At 37.0% G+C, this 20,279-nt stretch overlaps 2 protein-coding genes across 3 annotated transcripts; both read right to left on the reverse strand.

The window, feature by feature from the left end:
* Nucleotides 1-3,763: 3,763 nt before the first annotated feature.
* Nucleotides 3,764-13,850, reverse strand: LOC109095373 (AN1-type zinc finger protein 5-like). 2 transcript variants are annotated; one of them, XM_019109080.2, is made up of 7 exons: nt 13,663-13,850; nt 11,255-11,287; nt 10,938-11,140; nt 10,713-10,818; nt 10,421-10,545; nt 5,419-5,526; nt 3,764-4,760 (listed from the first exon to the last, which is right to left on the reverse strand). In XM_019109080.2, the coding sequence occupies exons 1-7, from the start codon at nt 13,764-13,766 to the stop codon at nt 4,612-4,614; spliced, it is 828 nt and encodes a 275-aa protein (XP_018964625.1). In that variant the 5' UTR covers nt 13,767-13,850; the 3' UTR covers nt 3,764-4,611. The 2 variants fall into 2 exon arrangements, with proteins under 2 accessions (XP_018964625.1, XP_018964626.1); XM_019109081.2 differs by lacking the exon at nt 11,255-11,287.
* An 824-nt stretch (nt 13,851-14,674) lies between these two features.
* Nucleotides 14,675-19,031, reverse strand: LOC109095369 (perilipin-3-like). The gene is made up of 8 exons (XM_019109077.2): nt 18,890-19,031; nt 17,717-17,774; nt 17,267-17,462; nt 17,099-17,181; nt 16,785-17,016; nt 15,540-15,892; nt 15,201-15,419; nt 14,675-15,080 (listed from the first exon to the last, which is right to left on the reverse strand). Exons 2-8 carry the CDS (start codon nt 17,771-17,773, stop codon nt 14,976-14,978), a joined length of 1,245 nt encoding a protein of 414 aa, XP_018964622.1. The 5' UTR covers nt 17,774; nt 18,890-19,031; the 3' UTR covers nt 14,675-14,975.
* Nucleotides 19,032-20,279: the final 1,248 nt, after the last annotated feature.

Consider the following 20,279-nt stretch of genomic DNA (forward strand, 5'->3'; position numbering starts at 1 on the left):
TATAAAAATAATCAACATTTTTTGATTTTGAATCAATCCAAATCTCTTTCGGCAATTTGTTTACACTTTTACAAGCATAAAACCATACAAAATCTAATGTATTTTTACAAAAAGAACATTCTTGTCAAGCATCTGCAAACACTGTAAGCAAAATATTTATAGGAAAATATTGCGTAAAATGTTCACATTTCTCGCCTTACTTGAAATGCAAAATTTGTAATATATCACAGATGGGAATTCCAACAATGTTTTTCCTTTGGAGTAACTTTCTTTTTGACATATCAGTATCAATATCAGATCAGTATCTTGGCTTTTTAAAAGAAATTACAGTCCTTATATATATATATATATATATATATATATATATATATATATATATATATATATATATATATATATATATATATATATATATATAGAGGTCATATATATGAAATATCTGAAAAGCGCACTATCGAGAGGCATGTAACCAATCAGAGGGTCCGCTAAGTCGCACGTGACTAGACGAGTCCCCAGTGAGGAAATCATACAAAGTGGATGACAGTCCTCCTGTTAAAACGTCTTTGCTCTTCACTGTACCGCATCCGGAAATTACGCTGACGAGACATCGAGGGAGGAGCATCCAAGGAACTTCTGTCAGATCAGCTGGCATAGCGATGTAAAATCTGCCAGACAGCTGATGATTACAGTCATGCGAGAGACATCTACCAAATACCCTTATTTAAATAAAGTTGTTTATGTGCATTAAAAAACTTTTTTTTAAATGCTTGCGGTTTGTGTAGCCTATTTTCACTTTTCTTTCAACAAAAGTGAAAGACAATCAAGTCACTTGTCATATAAGACTTTAGAATACCAAGTTAATTGATCATTGAGATCACTAATAAAAAAGGGTGGAGATGCTGCTGACATTCTTTTGTGGAGAAGAGATTATCTTAATGGCACTTCCAGGCAGAGAGAACTACTGTTTTATATGGAACCGAATTAAAAAAAAAACACTTCCTTATTTCTTTCACTCATTAACAAGCATACAAAGTGTAAATGAATACAACAGAATCATGCGGTCACATTAAATCTAACAGATAAATGTCAACTCATTTAAACCCAGTGAATAAAAACCACATATGTGCTCACAGACAATAGCCAGCTGCCTGCTGGTGAAACAGGGTGAGGTGGGCAGCTGCTGATGTGGCAGTGATACAGGGTGATTCATATACAGACACAGGACATTTGCACTGCTTACAGATCTTGTTTACTCCACTCAAAACACAAAGTAAATTTTCAGCAAAATTTGACACACTACACTCTTAAAAATAAAGGTTCCTTATTGGTATCAACGCATTATTTTGGATTACGTAGTCCATGATAATATTGAATTATTTATTATATAACATAATATAAAAATATATATTTCCAGAAGCTACAAATGAAAGTTAAAATGTGGATTTCTCACAAATACACCCCTTATTACTTCACAAGACATTAATTGATGGATTGGACTGGAGTCGTGTGGATTATTGTGATGTTTTTATCAGCTGTTTGGATTCTGACGGCACCCATTCACTGGAGAGGATCCATTGGTAAGCAAATTATGTAATGCCAAATTTTGTCAAATCTGTTCAGATGAATAAACAAACTTATCACGTCTTGGATGGCCTGCGGGTGAGCACATTTTCAGCAAACTATTCTTTAAACATCCAACATCCAAAATTAATGTTCTTTATATATAACACATTTCCACAGTTTTTTTTCCAAGGCGCTTCATAGAGGGAAAACATTCTTCAGATTATATTATTAAAAAAAAAAAAACAATGGTTCAAGGATTGTGTTTATTAACCTTCTGGGTCCAAGGCCGCTTTTCAAAAGTTGTCTGATCTTAGCTGATAGGTATCCCTGGCACTTCTTTGTAATAAAAAAAGCTCAAAATGTGTCATTTAAATGTTGTTTGTTTTTTAAATGTTCTTCTAAAATTGTATTCAAGTTAAAATAACAATTTTGATCATTTTAAGATTTACTGGGCCCTCCTGATGAGAACACTGCTTTTTCTGGGCAAATATATGCCCACAATAAAAGAACCACACAAGACATTGTGTAAATTTAAAATAAACTTTGTGATTTTATTGGTTTTATACTTACTCATACACATCATACAATCCTAAATTTAAAAAGAAAACAAAAAGGTATCTGGTGGTGTCTCTGGGGGACTGGGCATGCTGGTAAATTAATTCATGAATGCTGGTTAACGTACTGCCGAACACGCCTGAGCTGAAACTCACATCACCCATCCGAATGTTCTGATGAACTACCGGGAGACAAACGAAACTCGACACCTTCACTAAAATCAAGGCAATTCTTCTTCAGTTACACGTAAGGAAGATGTCACTTCTCTATTTTGCTCAATAACACGCAATGAAGGCGGTTAATCATTGCTAGCATTGAAGGGATAATGCACTGGCATACAGTGCCAACGGTCTGATAAGATACTGAAGGCAGCAATAGAGGTGACCAACTGGCTTTTAACCCACTGGAGCTTCATAGTCAAGCGGTTGACCACATTCACAGTTTTGTGCCCACCACACTACAACAATCTCACCAGGAACTGGAGTCTAGCATTCCCATACACTGTCTGGATCCCTACACCCTAGAACGGTAGGATTATCCTCCATCAAACGGAGCAGACAGAAACAGAAAGCGTGAGATCCAAACCTCATTAAAAGGCTGTCAGGATGCCGGCTCAGCCAAGCATGGCATGTACACATGCCAGCTCGTTGAGCCACTTACACCTGCCTTTCACAAAAGCCCTCTTGAGCTGGCAGCCCCACCGAGGATAATGCTGCAATCACAGACGGTGCTAATTAAAGCTCAGGTTATTTCCTTAATAAAGCAGCAAGGTCATTACCAGGACTTCAAATCGGATACATCAACAAAAGTTGATTTCAACAAGTCAAGGTACTCTATAAGAATCACGGAAAATCAAGAGACATTATGAGGGAAGATTGCTGGATCACATTAAGGATAAATACAAAATGGTTGTTCCAGCCCTTTTACAAAAAAAAAGAAGAAAAAAAAAAATTAATTAAAACCACAACCAGCACAAAGACACAAGAGGATGACAGAACACCACAGCGCACCATTCTCCTTACGTATGGGTAGTTAATAAACACTACATAAACACAAAACAGACGTTTTCCTGCTGAACCTTTCCTGTTTTTTCTAAAACCTTAAACATTCTCTTTTAGAATGGCAGCCACATAATATTTACATTAGAATCCTGTTCATTTGGAAAGCAGGCTTCATTCGCCCATGCAATGGGACGTTTGTTTTACATTCGTGTTGCAATGTTAATATGTGGCTGTAGCAAACTCTGCATTTGGCCTAATATTTGTGCGAGCATGCAGCGTTGCTGGTGGTTATCGAATTCCTTGCTCTCGAAGCTCTGCTGCTCTTAGGGCAAAGGTCAAAAAAAGTTCCTCGCTGGCGTGCATTAGCAATAACAGGCCCTGCTAGGTTCCGTACAGCACGGAGGATCCTAAACTAACTGCACTTTTTGTTGCGTTTGTGCGAAGAAACTGAAGAACGATCTTGTGCTTTGATTCTGAAAAGCCCAATCCAGTCTGACTCTACTCCATCAGGACCTATAATTTTTTTTTTTTTTTAATTTAATTTTTTTTTTTTTTTAAATATCATTAAGGGATAAACTACTGGATGTTTTTTTTTTGGACAAATGCTTCCAATCCTCCAGTACCAACCAACCAAATGATAATACAAAATAAATAGAATGCAATCACACAATTCAAGCTACGTACAATATATTAATATAGATCTTCTGATGCCATACACTCATTAAAACAGAAAAGGAAAAACAAACAAAAAAAAAACCTCAGTCGCTCGCTTATGTCAAGGCTTTTGCTACACCCCACCCCTCCCCCCTTCAAACCCCATCCGATAACTATTCATGCACCCAACATTAGCATGATAAGTCAATATATAAAAGAGAAATAGATTTTAAATGCACAGGCTGGGATTTGACATGTCGGGATAATTCATCAGAATAAAGAAAAAAAGAATTACACAGTAAAAGATTTTTTACATGGGTAAATGTGGGAGTAGTCATTAAAATCTATATTCTTCAATGCAATATCAGAGAAATTTCCTCTCGATGACCCACCCACCCTTTCCAATTGGACTCCTGATCCCACTTCACAGGGCTCCTATAAAAAAATAATGTTAATATCCTAACAAAAATCAATGCCAGGGTAAAAACTAAAGAGTCCACCCTCCCCCCGGTGCACATGGATGCCCACCTGACAACCAATCCCTCTTCTCCCTGGCTCTCTAGAAAAAAAAAAGAAGAAAAAAAAAAACCACACATCTCACAACCTGTCACACATTCACTCTCTCTCACACACACACACACACACACCTCTACACCGGCCTTCTGGGAGAGACAGGGAGATGATAGTTTAGGGAGTGGCCAAGCAGGGGCTGTACCCTACAACCCCACCCACCTTATCCTACAATGAAGACATGAACCCAGTTTAGAATGGTGTTATTCAGCGCCATTGTTCCAAGACTTGCAGGTCAAACAATTTTTGCTCGTTTAGCTGTCAGTCCTCATAACTTCTGAATCTTCTCAGCTACAACGATGGGGTTCTCCTTGCGGATGCGGGCGGCAGCGGCTCCTCGGTAGTCGTAGGGACAGTCATGTTTGTCAGAATAACGGTGGATAGCGCAAAACAGGTTACCGCAGCGACAGTCAAAGCCTACAGAAAACAAAGGAAAGTTGATTCAGTCTTTCAATCAGCCATGTTTTTTGGATGGATATAAGTTTTAACATTGAGTTCTCTAAAGAATAGGCAGGATACCAGCAGGAACATGTGAAATGCAGCACTAACTTGCAGTATGCTGTCTGACTACACACAGAAACTATGACAAATTAACTCAAATTGACAGATTTATATTTTTTTATATTTTAATGGAAATGAATTTGAAATTGGGTTGTATTTGTTTAATTATTTTTTTAATTTTTTTGGAAAAAAAATGTTCTAAACAGTTTAAATGTTCTATTTTTATGTATTTTAAAATGTAAATTATTCCTTGGATTTTCAGCATCATTACTCCAGTCTTCAATGTCACAGGATCCTTCAGAAATTATTCTAATATGCTGATTTGTTGCTCAAGAAACATTTCTTATTATGATCATACATTTGCATGCAGGGAAATCATTGTATGTTTGAAAGAAATGGGAATAAGACTAAACAAAAAAAGTTCATTTTTGAGCTTGAATACCAAAACTGACTCTCTGAACTAAGCAGGAATATAAACAGCTTAGTAGTAAAGCTATATTTTGTAAAGTTTTGAAAACTGCTGTGCAGCCCAGCCCTCATTCATGAAACAAAAAGCTTCTCCATTGGTTCTTACCCGTGAGGCCAACTTTTTTCCTACAAGTGAAGCATCGATTCTTCTTTTTGCTCTTGTCAGGAGTCTGATCTCCGTCTGAAGAAGCCTGTGCAGCTTCCCCTACTGGCCCTGTGATTAAAGACATGGTCAGACTTAGACAGATCATTTCTAAAACATAATAAACTTCCAAGCTTCGGAGGATACAGGAGACTCCGACACTCATATCAATGATTTAATGAAAGATCAGTATTCATGTCTTCCCATAAATAGAATTGAAAGGAGGGCTTTAATTTTGGATAGGGTTGTTCAAGTTTTTCCCAGATTTGTTTCTTCTTTTTATATTATGGTGTTTCATAATTAAACATATGAACAACATCAAATCTCAAATCTATCAGAATCAAAACCACAGAATTATTATAATACTACATAAAACTTCTACTAACAACTGGTTTAATATTAGAATAATTTGGCAATTATTTATTTGATTTGTTGAACATTTAAGTATGTATGCAATGGTTTAATGAGCAAAAATTTAAAGTGATTTTAAAAGAAAAATAAGAAATATATTTATAAAATGCAAATTTACAAAATTGTATTCAAATTGTGAACGCTGCAAAACAGCTTAAACAACCAAAGAAATGTGCTTCTAAAATGAAAGCGTTTTTTTTAAACAAACACTGCTAATAATTATTCAATTGATATAAAACAGGAGACCAAGAATGACCAGTGCTGTTATAGTATATTATAGCTCCTATTACAGTTTTTAATAATTTTGATTCATTTTATTTCTACACTCCATATAACTAGTAAGCCAATTCTCAAATAACTGCTATGATGGCTTTTGTTCTACCGGCTTAAATGACAGAAGTACTTGCGCTGTCCCATCTACTACAACTGTGTCTGTACCCCAAATAGAGAGGTCAAAATATACATTTTAAGTAGGATCTAGAAAAATCTAATCTTATCGTGATTAAACCAGAAAAACATTAGATCACTCACACCCAAAGCAGTTATTGTAATTGATGTTTTCATAGATAATAGTTTTGATGTTCTCTGCTTGACTGAAACCTGGCTAAAACCAAATGATTATATTGGTCTAAATGAGTCTACTTCACCAAGCTACTGTAAGCATGAACTTAACTCGTCGTTATCGTTAGGTCACATCCCAAAACCATTCAAGCTGACAGTTATTAAGCCTCTTATTAAGAAACCACAACTAGATCCTAGTGAACTGGCAAATTACAGACCCATTTCAAATCTTTCATTTATGTCAAAATTTTAGAAAAAGTTGTGTCTGCTCAATTGTGCTCCTTCCTGCAAAAAAAAAGATCTCTATGAAGAATTTCGGGTCAGTTTTCAGGCCCCACCATAGCACAGAAACTGCACTTGTTAAAATTGCAAATGACTTGCTTCTTGCGTCAGACCAAGGCTGCATCTCATTGCTGGTTTTACTTGATCTTAGTGTTGGGTTCGACACCATAGATCATGACATACTCATAGACCGATTACAAAACTATATGGGTATTCAAGGGGAGGCTTTAAGATGGTTTAGATCCTACCTGTCCGATCGCTACCACATTGTTTATTTAAATGGGGAGTCATCTCATTTATCACCAGTAAAATATGCGAGTGCCACAAGGATCTGTCCTAGGTCCTCTGCTAATTTTCAATATACATATTGCCCCTTGGTGATATTATTAGAAAATACGGGATTAGTTTTCAACAATATATATCTCAACAAGACCAGATGAAACTTCTAAATTATCTAAGCTAACAGAGTGTGTTAAAAATGTAAAAGATTGGATGACCAATAATTTTCTACTATTAAATTCAGATAAGACAGAGATATTTCTTATTGGACCAAAAAACATTACACAGAATCTCGTAGATTACAATTTGCAACTAGACAGATGTACTTTTACTTCCCTCTACAGTGAAAAATCTGGGTGTTATATTACAGGGCTCCTAACAAAAAAAATCGAGTAAGGAGCCATTGGCTCCTATAGAAAAAAACTTAGGAGCCAAATTTTTTTTTAGGTGCCTCAGAATAAACGTGTTTTATTTATTTTACGATTATTATTTATTTATTTATTTATTTACATTTTAACATTTCAATCATACTGTCATGTTCTTCTATCCGACGATGACATAGAAGAACCTTTTTTGTCTAAATGGTTTCATAAAGAACCTTTAACATCTGAAGAACCTTTCTGTTTCACAAAAGATTCTTTGTGGTGAAAGAAGTTTCTCCAGATTATAAAGAAAGATATGGTTCTTTAAAGAGCCTTTGACTGAATGCTTCTTTGTGGAATCAAAGATGGTTCTGTGAAGAACCTTTTAAGCACCTTTATTTTTTAGCTGACTGATGAGCTTATGGACACTTAATGGTTATTCTAAGGTAAACTGTATATTACGTTGCAGTGTTTACAAGCTTTACAGGTTTTCCGCAGTTTGAAACACTGAATGAGCTTTTACATGAGACATTTCAGTAAGTTGTACTGTAGGATCTCTTATAAAATAGCCTAGCTTTTGATGTTAATTCATGTTCACTATGTACTATATTAGTAAAGAGAAAGATTAAATGGGTTCACTTGCCCTTGAACTGAGGCGCTAAAGCGACCGCGCCTGCCGCATTAAGGAGCGCCAAAACTGTAGCCTATTGTTTGAATTTCGTTATGAATTCGGAATAATTTTAAAGCTGGTACTTTTTATTAAGAAGTGACAAAGCACAGAGCTTTTTTGCGATTACTGGACGGCAGTTGCACTTCAAATAATGAAGTTCACGCATTAAAAGAAAACAGACCAAGATCTTGTTTAGAAGAAGCCATATTAGTAATTATTATAAATGAGAATTGTTAACGATGTTGCCAGTATTCACACAGCTGACAGCTTTACCTGTTCTAGTTTGTTCAAGTTGTGCACGAAATAGATGCTGTATTTTCCCTTCTTGCGTCTCCGTCATTTCTCTCTCGCTGCACAGCGGAGCTGCGTTTATCAGACTGTGTGCGTCAGCTCTGATGTGCGGCAGACTGTCTGAAACTCTCTTTTCCACTAAAACTTTAATGCGCATCGTCTCAGTTTAATACGTGAACATAACAAAAGATTTGATCGCAAAACAATTAGGAAAAAAGGCATTACATTAAATTTTTTAAGTTATAACATGTAAATATATACCCAGATAGCAATAACACTCGGGCTGATTCTGGCTGAAATGCGTCTCTGTAGTTCAGTCTCGGCATCGGTGAGAAGATAATGGACCAGAGCCGCGCCGACTCTACAAAACACTTCTGGCTGACGGCCGGCTTTTTTCCCTATGGGCCGATCTCGGCTGAAAGCTGTTGTACACGCAGCAGGTCCACACTCCGGTGTAGTTGTGTGTATTAACCTTCGGCCCGAATTTCGTTTTACCACAGACGGGGCGCTGCTAGAATGAAGCAAATGATAATTTTTTTAGCGGTTAAATCCTGAGGAGCTTTCGGCGGGTAGTCGCCAGTGGCGACCTCAGCAAAAACGTCACTCGCAAATTAATATTTATGGTCGCAAATGCGACTGTTTTAGTCGCAGTTTGGAGCGTTGTACGTTATGTGGCAGTCTGTTTTGTAAATCATATTTTTGATGTTATTGTAATTATATGACCAGCACCTGTATTAGACAGAGATTTGTATTTTGTTACCTGTTTCTGATGCAGAAAAGCTAGTTCATGCATTCATGACCTCTAGATGGGACTATTTTAATGCACTGCTAGGTGGCTGTCCTGCATCTTCAATAAACAAGCTACAGGTAGTCCAAAATGCAGAGGCTAGAGCCCTTACCAGTTCAAAAAAATATGATCATATTACCCCGATCTTACAGTCTTTGCACTGGTTACCTATTAAGTTCTGTATCAGTTACAAAATATTACTTACTTATAAGTTCCTTAATGGTTTAGTTCCTGCGTACCTAACTAGTCTTCTACCACACTACATCCCATGGTAACTAGTAGGGCTGTGCAATTATTCGCATTCGACTGTCATGCGCATCTCATCAGTAAAGCCGGTCCCGTGATTAGTAGTAAATCAGCACCACCTGCTTTCAGATTGAGTGGCTTTCACTGAAATTTTTGGCATTAGTCTGTCTTGTGATCACAGATAAATCGCATTAGATTTCGAACACGATATCGCCTAGTTTGTCAGTGAATTACGGCTCTGTGTAGTGAAACCCGCTCAATCTGAAAGCCGGTGATGGTGATTTAGTACTAATTACGGGACAGGCTTTACTGAAGAGATGCGCATGACAAACGAATGCGATTAATTGCACAGCCCTAGTAACTAGGATTTACACAAGCTCCAGTCTGGATCCAGAACACCTGAGAAGAGATGATGCCAACCCCTCAGAGGGACCTCGGGGATGCTAACCCCGAAACAACATACAGAACTACCACATTTTGCTATAAGTTTGATTGCATAATTGCTGTTAATCATCTGTTTGTTTACGTCTTTAATTGATTTTTCTGAACATTTCTGCCATATGCACATAAACTGACAGTCATTACTGATAAGCTACCACTTAATATTGTAGAAACGCAATTTTCTGTAAAGTTTCTTTGCAATGATTTGTATCGTAAAAAGCACTATACAAATAAACTTGAATTGAATTATTTTAGTTAAAGCTTATTTCATTTCAAGGAACAAAAGCCATTTTATGGTTTTAGTATTAGTTAACTATAATATCCCAGAGAATGATTTTGTGTTTATTTATTTGTATTTTAACACCATTTCAGCAACAATGGCTATTTTCATGGCAACATTAACAATCATTTAAATACATAATTTACAATGAAATAACATTTTCTTAAAAAGCAATCACTATACAAAAACATAGAAGTAACAACAATAGTACTGGTAAAAATTATATAGAATCTTTCAATTTAATCACTGATCAAAACTCAATTTCTTCCGGGAAAGACCTTTTTAAAATTTTTGTTTTAGTATATTTTCAGAATAGAATATTTTTGTACAATGTGGATATATGAGACTCAGCAGACCTGTGCTTTTAGAGGATCCCTCCTCCTCTTCCTCCTCTACTTCCGCTCTGTCTGAATCAGTGGTTGCTGTGTCCTGGGAGATGCTCATAGCCGTCATCTGCTGGGTTACCGGGCTGGGCGAACTACTGCATAAACACAATCCAACCAAATACACGGGTTATTTGTTATAATTCCTTCCTATATCATCATAAGCAGCTTGTGCTCATTAAGAGATTACCACTGAGCTACAGACTGTTTTGCACTTGTACCAATTGAAGCATGAACGGTCTCAGATTTATAAAGGACTTCTTACCTAGACGTGCGCTCTTCAGGTAGGGTAGCGGCTTCTGTAGTGGGTACAGGGGTGGACTCCACCATTACCGCAGACGCACCTGGGGAACCTACAGGAGATGTGGCAGCTGGAAGAAATGGAGGAACCTAACAATGAACTCTGCTTAACCTCAAAACTGAGTGAACATGTTTGATTCCTAATACAATAGGTGCATGTGTCATGTAAATCAATCTCCAGGTATCCTACCTTTCTCACCTGGGGGACTGTTTCGTCCCCCTCCTTGTTGTCTCTGCAGATGTTCCTTGTAGCAGACAGAGCACATTCCATTGGTGCGAGGATTACCATAGAAACCGCATCCCATAGTGCAAAGCATTGGCACCTGCGTCTGATTTGTCTCCTGAGCCATGCTGTTTGAGAAGGGGGGGTAAGGGGAACGGGAGAGGGCGATCCTAGAATTCGGGTTTAAGAATTAGTATTTCATAAGCATATTTATCATGAAGTGGCAGAACGTGCCTGATTTATAAGGAAATATCAAAAAAATAAAATTGGCAAGATTTACTCACCTTGATGTCATTCCTGACCCATATGACTTTTTTCTATGAAAAAGAAAAATTTACTTCACATAGATCTTTTCCATAAAACCTTGTTTCCACTGACAATCAAGCTCCAAAAAAGGCTTATAAAAGCACCATAAACGTTATACAGCTTGTGTACTAAATTACAAGTCTTCTGAAACTACATAATAGCATTGTGTGAATACAGCATATGAGTCATATTAGACATCTGTGGTGCTTTTTTGTCCTTTCTGTGGCTTGACACTCCATGGTCACTGTGAACTGTTGTTGTATGGAAAATATTAATGTGAAGATGTGAAAACTATTTTTGTGTTCCTTGGAAGAAATAAACAGCATACAGGTTTGGAATAACATGAGGGTGAATAAGCAATGACACAATTGTCATTGTTGAGCAAAACTATTTGGTTCCACTGTAAGTTGTCCTACAAAAATGAGTACTTAGCTATATTAAAGGGTCAGTTCACCCAAAAATAAAAATTAGGCTGCGTTTTACTCGCCCCCTCTCCGAGGCATCCTAGGTGTATATGATTTTCTTCTTTCAGACGAATCCAATCAGAGTTATATTAAAAATTGTCTTTGATCTTTCAAGTTCTATCATTGCAGTCAGCGGGTGTTGCATTGCATGCAATTTTGTAAGAAAAATATCCATATTCAAAACGTAATGATCACTTCAATCTACCTTGAGCTCACTGTTGTAAACGGAAGCAGTTCCGGGGGAATTACATATGTGTTTAGCTTTGCACATGTGCTGCTCAGAAGTGACGCACGCAGAAACGCTGTGGAGAGATAAAAAAAAAACAGCGGTCACTAATTAAAAGTACAAAATGAGGATTTGTAAAGAAGAATGTCGGAGGATTTCGATATAAGCCAAGAGGAGTCTGGTTTTCCTTTGCTAAAGTAAGGAAATTTGCTTCTTTTGATCCTGTAAACAAACGTTGGTTTTCACGAGACTCACTGGCGCATGTGCAACGCTGACCTCATACATCGTGCTCCCGAAAATGCTTCTATGTACAACTGTTGGCGCAAGCTAGATTAAAGTGATCATTACATTTTAAATATGGATATTTTTCTTACAAAAACACATCGAGTCGCTACAGGAGGCCTTTGTTCACCCTCTGGAGCCACGTGAGACACTTTTTTTTTTTATGGAAGGGCGCTTTTTATTTCACTTCTTTTGGACTGAAGGAATGCAACACCCATTGACTCCAATGACAGCGCTTGAAAGATCAAAGACAATTTTTAATATAACTCCGATTCGTGTGAAAGAAGAAAGTCATACACCTAGAATGCCTCGGGGGTGAGTAAAACCCAGCCTTATTTTCATTTTTGGGTGAAGTAACCCTTTAATAAGCAATATGCAACTTCTATAGAGTTAGGGTTTGGTTCAGGGTTAGTTGTTTATAATTTGGCATAATTTAAAGTTAGTACTATAAACACATGTAATGTGTAACAAGGACACTTCAAAATGAAGTGTTACCAATTAAAACACATTAAAAACTATAAATGTATAATTGCTGGCTCATAACATGCCAGACACTGTTAACATGAAACTAAATGCATCACATTTTATATCTTTTGCGCTCTTGACTTTGCTAAAAAGATTTAAAAATAATACCCATTTTACTCCTGACATGGCTATATAAAATAAAAGATTTTTTAGGAAGAGAGAAGTTAAGACACAAAGTTTATCAATGAAACTGTTTAATGTTGTTGAATTCCCATTACAGTGAGCAAACCCAACTTTAACCCCTTTGACTTATTTGTTGGAGACCCTGCTACAGGCTGACAATGTGCTGCACGAAAACAAAAGTTCCTTTGTTTGCGTTTTGTTTCCCAAACAAGCAAAGAATGATCCAGTTTAACTTACTGAAATCTAAACAGTCTGCTGATCAAATGACGATTTTCAATCCGACAACAGTTGCGCTTCGATTAGAATAAATTACAACGAGTAGGTTAAGTGTCTAATGTTGAAATAGTAGTTTACCTTAACTATCCGAAAGGCACCTCACAAAGCAAACGGGGAATAAATAAGGTTATTTTGGAGCATGTCCAGGAAAAATCAGCTGAGAGCGGCTCCGCAATTAGAAAAACATTTTGTCTTTGACCAGAGGACCGCGACAAACAACAAATCGACTTGGTGTCAGCGTCAAAGCGACATTGAAAGCGAACATTTTCCTTCGAACGTAGTTAATATTACGAACAGAAGACCGCGTTAAAATCGCTGACCAGACTGAAAGTCATTTTGTTTGTGATACTCAACTAGCCAGGCTAACGCGCTAGCTCTGCTAACGGCTAGCTGACGTGATGGCACGCACACAAAACGGACAGCTGGGACCTCGAGACCGTCCCACGGACACTTACGGTGGCTTAAAACTCCCGTTAGCTCGAATATTTACCCGTATTTCCGTGTGATTGAGTAGAAATCGACGACCTTGATCCACAGAAATCTGACAGAGTAGGTTCCTGCTATGCGCGTGCGGCCTGCTTCTCTCAACGTCATTCGAAACAACGGGTGTGACGTCACCCTTTTTGGGCCGACATCGAAACCTCGTCACACTTCCCCCAGTCCAGTCAAGTCCACACCAGCAATGCTGCCAGGTATTTATATATATAGCATGCAGTTTATTTGGTTGGAAAAAGTAATTTGGGTGAAAATCCAGATATATTAGGGAAGGCAAAATGTGCAATTTATTGGAATGTGTTTGCTTTCATTTTCAATTTCAGTGTCAAAGCTTCCGTGAATGATTCATCACTCCATAAATCAGAAAATGCTGTCAGCAGCGAGAATAAAAAAATACCTTTTATGTTTTAAGGAATAAAATGTTACATAAATCACAGTGAATGATATATAAACAAATCCCTCAGTATAAACCTTCACTATATAGATAGGAATAAAACTTCTTGTGAAGTCTAGATTTCTAGGTCAGTGAATGAGAAAAGAACTCATTTTAATAAAACAGCCTTTGAATATACGTATCATCATAATTGAAGTATACAGCTGCAAATAGATGAAATGTAAAAATAAATAATCACTTATTGTGTGTATGTGTATTTTAATTGTTTTCTTTCCAGTAGTCTTCAAGAAGACATGTTATGGAGACGAAATGACCACAAAAATGACCATTTTATGAAAAAACAATGTGTCTTGCCTTACACCCAAGAGCAGAGCAGAGATACTCACTATAAAGGTGAACTGGCTTCTGTGATATTGCATACATATTCTTAAATATGCTGAAATGGTTCATTTTTAAAATCAGACTTCTCTTTAGAATACTTAATTTGTGACCAGGAAGCAAACACAAATGTTTTTTTGTTTTTTTCATTGATCCATTTATTTTGTATTTTAGAAAAATCTGCATATCTATTTTGCAAGAGTTATAAAATGCAAATCATGAATTACAAAACCAGTGAAGTATGCATGGTTTGATTTTATTCAGAAAGTACACGTAGTCAGTATGTAAGGAATCTACCAGAATCTTTTGAATGCTACACAGCAGAAACTTTCATACTCTACCTGTTAGTGGTTTCAATGCTTGGTTTAGAATACTGACATTGATGAAATGATAATTTGCCATTTTATGTTCATTATACTGTAATATAAACAATTTAGTAACACTAGTTAAGTTTTTTTTTTAAAGATACAACTATTTTTTTTACCATATATTAACCTTACTGCATTAAAACATCAGATTTAAATTGTACTACATTTTCAGTCGCCTTTCTCTGTTTTCTGAGGTGCAAAAGGCCCAACCAGCCAATTGAGAGGAGTGTTATTGAGAAGGTACTCCACGACTCCATCCAGTGATTGTCGTACCTGTTAAAGGATGAAAATATACATGAAACTTTCCAAATTCTACATACATTTTTAGAATAGAATAAAATAGATCTCAACAACTGCTATGTACAAAACTGCATACATCCAGATTGATTATACCTGGCCAACCTGCTGCCGTGTCTGCTCTAAGAGCATGGGTGTGAGTGTTTTGGTGCTGCTCAGTGATGCCTGGAGTTCTCCAACTGTATGTCGAGCATTCAGAAGCTGTTCCTGCACAGTGCCTGGGAGACCCTGTACACTGGACACAACCCCTGAACATGCCACCTTCAGCTGATCACTCAAACCCCGTACCATTGACAGGGCTCTCGACTCCAGCTCCTATGAGGAGGCATCCACATATATACATTGAGAATGTGTCTGATAGACAGTCTGCAGTAAGACATATAAATATTCATAGACGTATATTGTATTGCATTCCAAGTAAAATACAAACTGTACCTCTTCATTGTCTTTTGCTGTATCCACCTCAGCTGTTACATTCTCCTGCAGTTCTTTGGGCTGCCCTTCCTTCCATTCTTTCCATCTCTGCAGTAGCTGCTCTGGAGCGCCTCCTAGCTGCCGGTTGGCACTGGCCAAGGTAGCCCGGGCACTTTCTAGCAGGTCCATAGTGCTGGTCATTTGAGTCACAGCTGCATGCGTAGTGTCTCTGGCTTTGCGGGCCCTAATGAGAGACTGCTCAAGCGCCCTCTCCCGAACTTTGGCAGACAGTTTACCCAGGCGGACAAAATAGCTGGGTCTACTAGTTACTATGAATCCTTCCTCCTCACCTGGTCTTGGTTCAGCCAGTGCAGCTGTAGGCAGAAACACAACACTGGTGGTGTCAACATTTTACATTCATACATGTCAAAAGTTTGAGTTCATTAAAATATTTGTATGTTTTTCAAAAGTCTCTTATGCTCACCAAGCCTACGTTTATTTGATCCAAAATACAACAAAAATAGTAATATTGTGAAATACTAGTTTTCTATTTGGAAACCTTTTAAAATGTAACTTATTTCTGTGATTGCAAAGCAGCAGCCTTTACTCTAGTCTACAGTGTCACATTATCCATCAGAAATCATTCCAATATGCTGATTTGATGCTCAAAAAACATTTTTTAATATCATCACATTATCAATTTTTTAAACATTTATGCTGCTTAATATTTTTGTGGAAACCATTATACAAGTTCAAAAGAACAGCATTTATTTGAAATTGATTTTTTTAATGTAAATGTATTTACTGTCACCTTTAAACAATTTAATGCATATAAATATATGTATAAAAAAGACTGAATCCAAACTTTAGAACAGTATTTTATATACATTTAATAAAATACATACATGTAAGTATACATGAAATATTGTTTTATTGTATGAAACATTTTGAGATTCAGATTAGTGTGTTATTCATTTTATTTCTGGGTAACAAAGCAATAGTGGGACTTGAAAGTGAAATGTTTTCTTAACACTGCATTCCCTATTGCTTCATTTCGGCTCATTAGCTGTTGCCAGAACTGAAACAAAAAAGTCTTTCCAGCAGGAATGTGCTCTTCGCCCTTTCATTGTGATAATGTGTATTCAAACCCAAGGCTGAATTCAGAAACATTTTTGGATTGTTTTACCCAATTTTACATTTAACTTGAATAATTATTCAATTTTTTTTTAAATTATGTTACCGGGTCTAAAGTGCAACTACACTCACCAAGCTCCTTTTCACTGATTGGAAGGTTCTGATCCACCCAGTCTTCAGATTGGGTAAGGGCCTTATCTACACCATTACTGACCATCTGGCCTACACGGGTCCCCATGACAGTGTTTATGCCACCGGCCACAGCCATACGTGTCTTTTCCACACCACCCAGCACAGCCCCCACCACAGCATCCTTTGCTCCTGTTACTGACTGGTACACCATGCCCACTGTGTCGGATACCAGCTGCAATGGAGATACAATGCTGATTCATATAGCAATTAAGGTGCTACAAGTTGCATGCAGAACAAGTCAGTCTAGACTTTACCTTGTCTGCTGGTTGTTGTAAAATTGGAAGGTTTTCTTCTACCTTCTCCAGCCCTTTAATGGCATATTCATTTACCACTGCAACTACACAAGAGAAAGAACACAAAAACAACTAAATAAAATACAAGGCGTAAAAGATACACGCTACATCTAAGACTGATATCCTTACTCTGAGGTTCCAGTCGGTCTAGTATGGGTGTGGAACCTGTTGAAGCAGCAGCGCCCAGCGTGCGCACCCCGCTCTCTGCAACCTCCATTACTCCTTTCAGGAGCGGCACGCTGTCTTTAGTAGAGCTGTAGGCATTATACACCGCACCACAAGCTGAGCTCACCAGCGGCAGGTTGCTCACTCGGGATACCACACTCTGAAAAACAAATGTTAAAGTTTGTTGCTGTTTATTCTCAGTTTTAATGTAGAATGAAGTTCATTTATGAAACAAAGCAGAACGAATTCCTGATTCTGACGTGTTTGTAAAACCATTTTTACACAGATTGATGCACTAAATTAAATGTGTCACTTTATGCAAGAATGGTTTCATTATGACCTAAACACTCAGTGTTTCATAGTGACTTCTGTTGTGAAACTGTCTGTAGATGAGTCATGAAGCGTGTGACTAACCTGTTGTTCCTGAGTAGCCTCTGTGTCCTTCTCTGCTGTCTTCCCGTTATCTGCCATTCTGTGGAAGATGTTGCAGTATTAATCAGAAAAGATTAAACATTTACTTCGCAAGTAATCACAGCCAGTCTAGATCCATCTCAAAAACACAAACACAGGGGATAATACACCAAAAAAGTAGAATTCTGTTATCATTTACTCACCCTCATGTTGTCCAAAACCTGTATGAATTTATTCCACAGTAGCTACTTTTATCTATATTATAGAATTCAATGGCTACCGTAAATGTTTGGATACCAACATTCTTCAAAATATCTTCTTTTGTGCTCAAAAGAATAAACTCACACAGGTTTGGAACAGCGTGAGGGTAAGCAAATGATGGCAGACTTTAAATTTTTATAATATAATATAATGTCCTAATATAATATAATAAATTCATATTGTGAAATTATCAATGATATAATTACTAATAAGATGTCATAATAAGTAGGCTATATTTATAATAATAAATAGTCTATATTTAAGCCTAGGAAGAGAATTATTACACGTTATGTGAGTAATATAAATATTGTAATCTAGTAATGAGAAATGAAGGAATGGTAAAGGCGTGTCCTCTCAACCTCCCTTTAGACTGGCAAACAAGGAGCATTAATACCCTATAAAAATCTATTTTGGGAAATCAGCTTTCGCTCTCAAATTAATCATATCTTTACTACACCTCAAAGAAGTGGGCGTTAGTATAGTATGGTCGTCATCGTTATTTTTCGTAATGACAAATCAAGAGCGTTGAATAGAGGAAAGGTTGTAAACTTTCACCCACTTCCTGAAGAATTTTATTGTTGCGCCATTCCGTGTGGAATCTGACAGATAGACGAGACCGAAACGATAGACAACTAACTCTAACAGTAGACTATAATTTTATAATGGACTTATTCTCATACCGTAATTTACTATATTGAATGCTTTTTGTTTTTGAGGCGCGGCTTTTTTGAGTGCACTTGAAAAAAACGAAAAAAAAAACAAAAAACTTAGGGATACAAAATGCAATCGCAGGCTCGCGCTCTTTAAGTCTACTGACATCACATTAATTCACCGAGGAAAAAGTTATTTTTATTTGCCATCCCGCACAATATAGTAATTTTCCCATTCTCTCAGACAGCTGTCACATGAACTGACCTGTTAATGATCCGTTGTCCTTCGCTGACCCGCGTTCAGTAGAAGTGTGAATATCTAATGCTGTCTGTGTCAACCCGATGCAATAAAAGTGCAAAGTTAGGCGGAGTTCTTTGAAACAAACCAATCAGCCTTTCTGAAACCTCTTATTATGAAACTACCCTCAATTATTTGTAACTACTTTTAAATGTTTGCCTTTTTTTAGTTTATATCATTATTTCCTTAGAGCCTTAGAAAGTTTTCTCTTCTTAATTATCACATTGTTGCTGATACAAAAGCATAGTTTTCTTTTTTCATTTCTTTTTTATTAAATACCTTTAATTGTTACTGTAAAATGCCTCTAGTATATAATTGTCTTAAAAGAGAACACAATATAAAATATTATAACATCATATTATGTGTATCCTCTTAATGAGTTATTTATTCTCACAATATTTTGGACTTTATACCAGATTTATCAGGATGCTGATAAAGATTCTGGAAGTTTACCAGTTATCATTATCATGAACCTTTTGAGTTCATCTGAGGTGTGACCTAACATCTATGGAGATCTCGAACTGCACAGAATGAGTTTTTTGAGGCTCTGAGAGGCCTCTGAGGCACTTGGTCCATAATCCAGGCCTGTCCCTCCATGACAATGGTGTTTACAACTCAGATTTGAAACCAGTTGTAAAAAAAAAAAAAAAAGCTGCCTCTACACTTCTGCTAATCATGAGATAATGGTGATGAGTAATGCAGTGGTGACGTGTACAGTACATTTGTCAAAGCATCCACCGTGAGTACTGACTTGAGTAATCTGTGTGAAAGCACAATGTTATTTTAGAAGTAACTCAGTTATGTACTATTCTAGATTTTATTAACTTTTTTTCTATTTCCAGTTTTCATCTTAAGTTTCAGTAATTTTCAGATTAACTTTTCTCATTTTTTATTTTTTATTTATTTCAGTATAGGTTTAATTTCATTTTAGTTTCTTCAACTTAGTGTATAGGCAACATTTCAAATTTTTGTTGAATTTTGAATGAAGTTTTCTCATCTAATATTTGTTTTTTTAAACTTAGTTTGTGTGAAACATTTCAAATTTTTGTTGACTTCATTTAACCCATCCGAAGTGCACACACACAGAGCAGTGAACACACACACACACTGTGAACACACACCCGGAGCAGTGGGCAGCCATTTTATGCTGCGGCGCCCGGGAGCAGTTGGGGGGATTCGATGCCTTGCTCAAGGGCACCTAAGTCGTGGTATTGAAGGTGGAGAGAGAACTGTACATGCACTCCCCCCACCCACAATTCCTGCCGGCCCGAGACTCGAACTCACAACCCTTCGATTGGGAGTCCGACTCTCTAACCATTAGGCCACGACTTCCCCTATATTTTAATATTTATATTTA

This window comes from Cyprinus carpio, chromosome B8 (genome assembly GCF_018340385.1).
Source record: "Cyprinus carpio isolate SPL01 chromosome B8, ASM1834038v1, whole genome shotgun sequence".
In the NCBI taxonomy this organism is placed as follows: Eukaryota; Metazoa; Chordata; class Actinopteri; order Cypriniformes; family Cyprinidae; genus Cyprinus; species Cyprinus carpio.

Excerpts from the sequence above, each read along its gene's own strand:
- LOC109095369 (XM_019109077.2), bottom strand. The coding sequence starts at position 17,773 with ATGGCAGATAACGGGAAGACAGCAGAGAAGGACACAGAGGCTACTCAG. Across the intron at positions 17,182-17,266 it reads AGACCGACTGGAACCTCAGA|TTGCAGTGGTAAATGAATAT; the intron begins GTAAGGATATCA and ends TCTCTTGTGTAG. Across the intron at positions 15,420-15,539 it reads CAGCAAAAGACAATGAAGAG|GAGCTGGAGTCGAGAGCCCT; the intron begins GTACAGTTTGTA and ends GCCTCCTCATAG.
- LOC109095373 (XM_019109080.2), bottom strand. The coding sequence starts at position 13,766 with ATGACGTTGAGAGAAGCAGGCCGCACGCGCATAGCAGGAACCTACTCT. Across the intron at positions 11,288-13,662 it reads TCAATCACACGGAAATACGG|AAAAAAGTCATATGGGTCAG; the intron begins GTAAATATTCGA and ends TCTTTTTCATAG. Across the intron at positions 10,819-10,937 it reads CAGTCCCCCAGGTGAGAAAG|CTGCCACATCTCCTGTAGGT; the intron begins GTAGGATACCTG and ends CATTTCTTCCAG.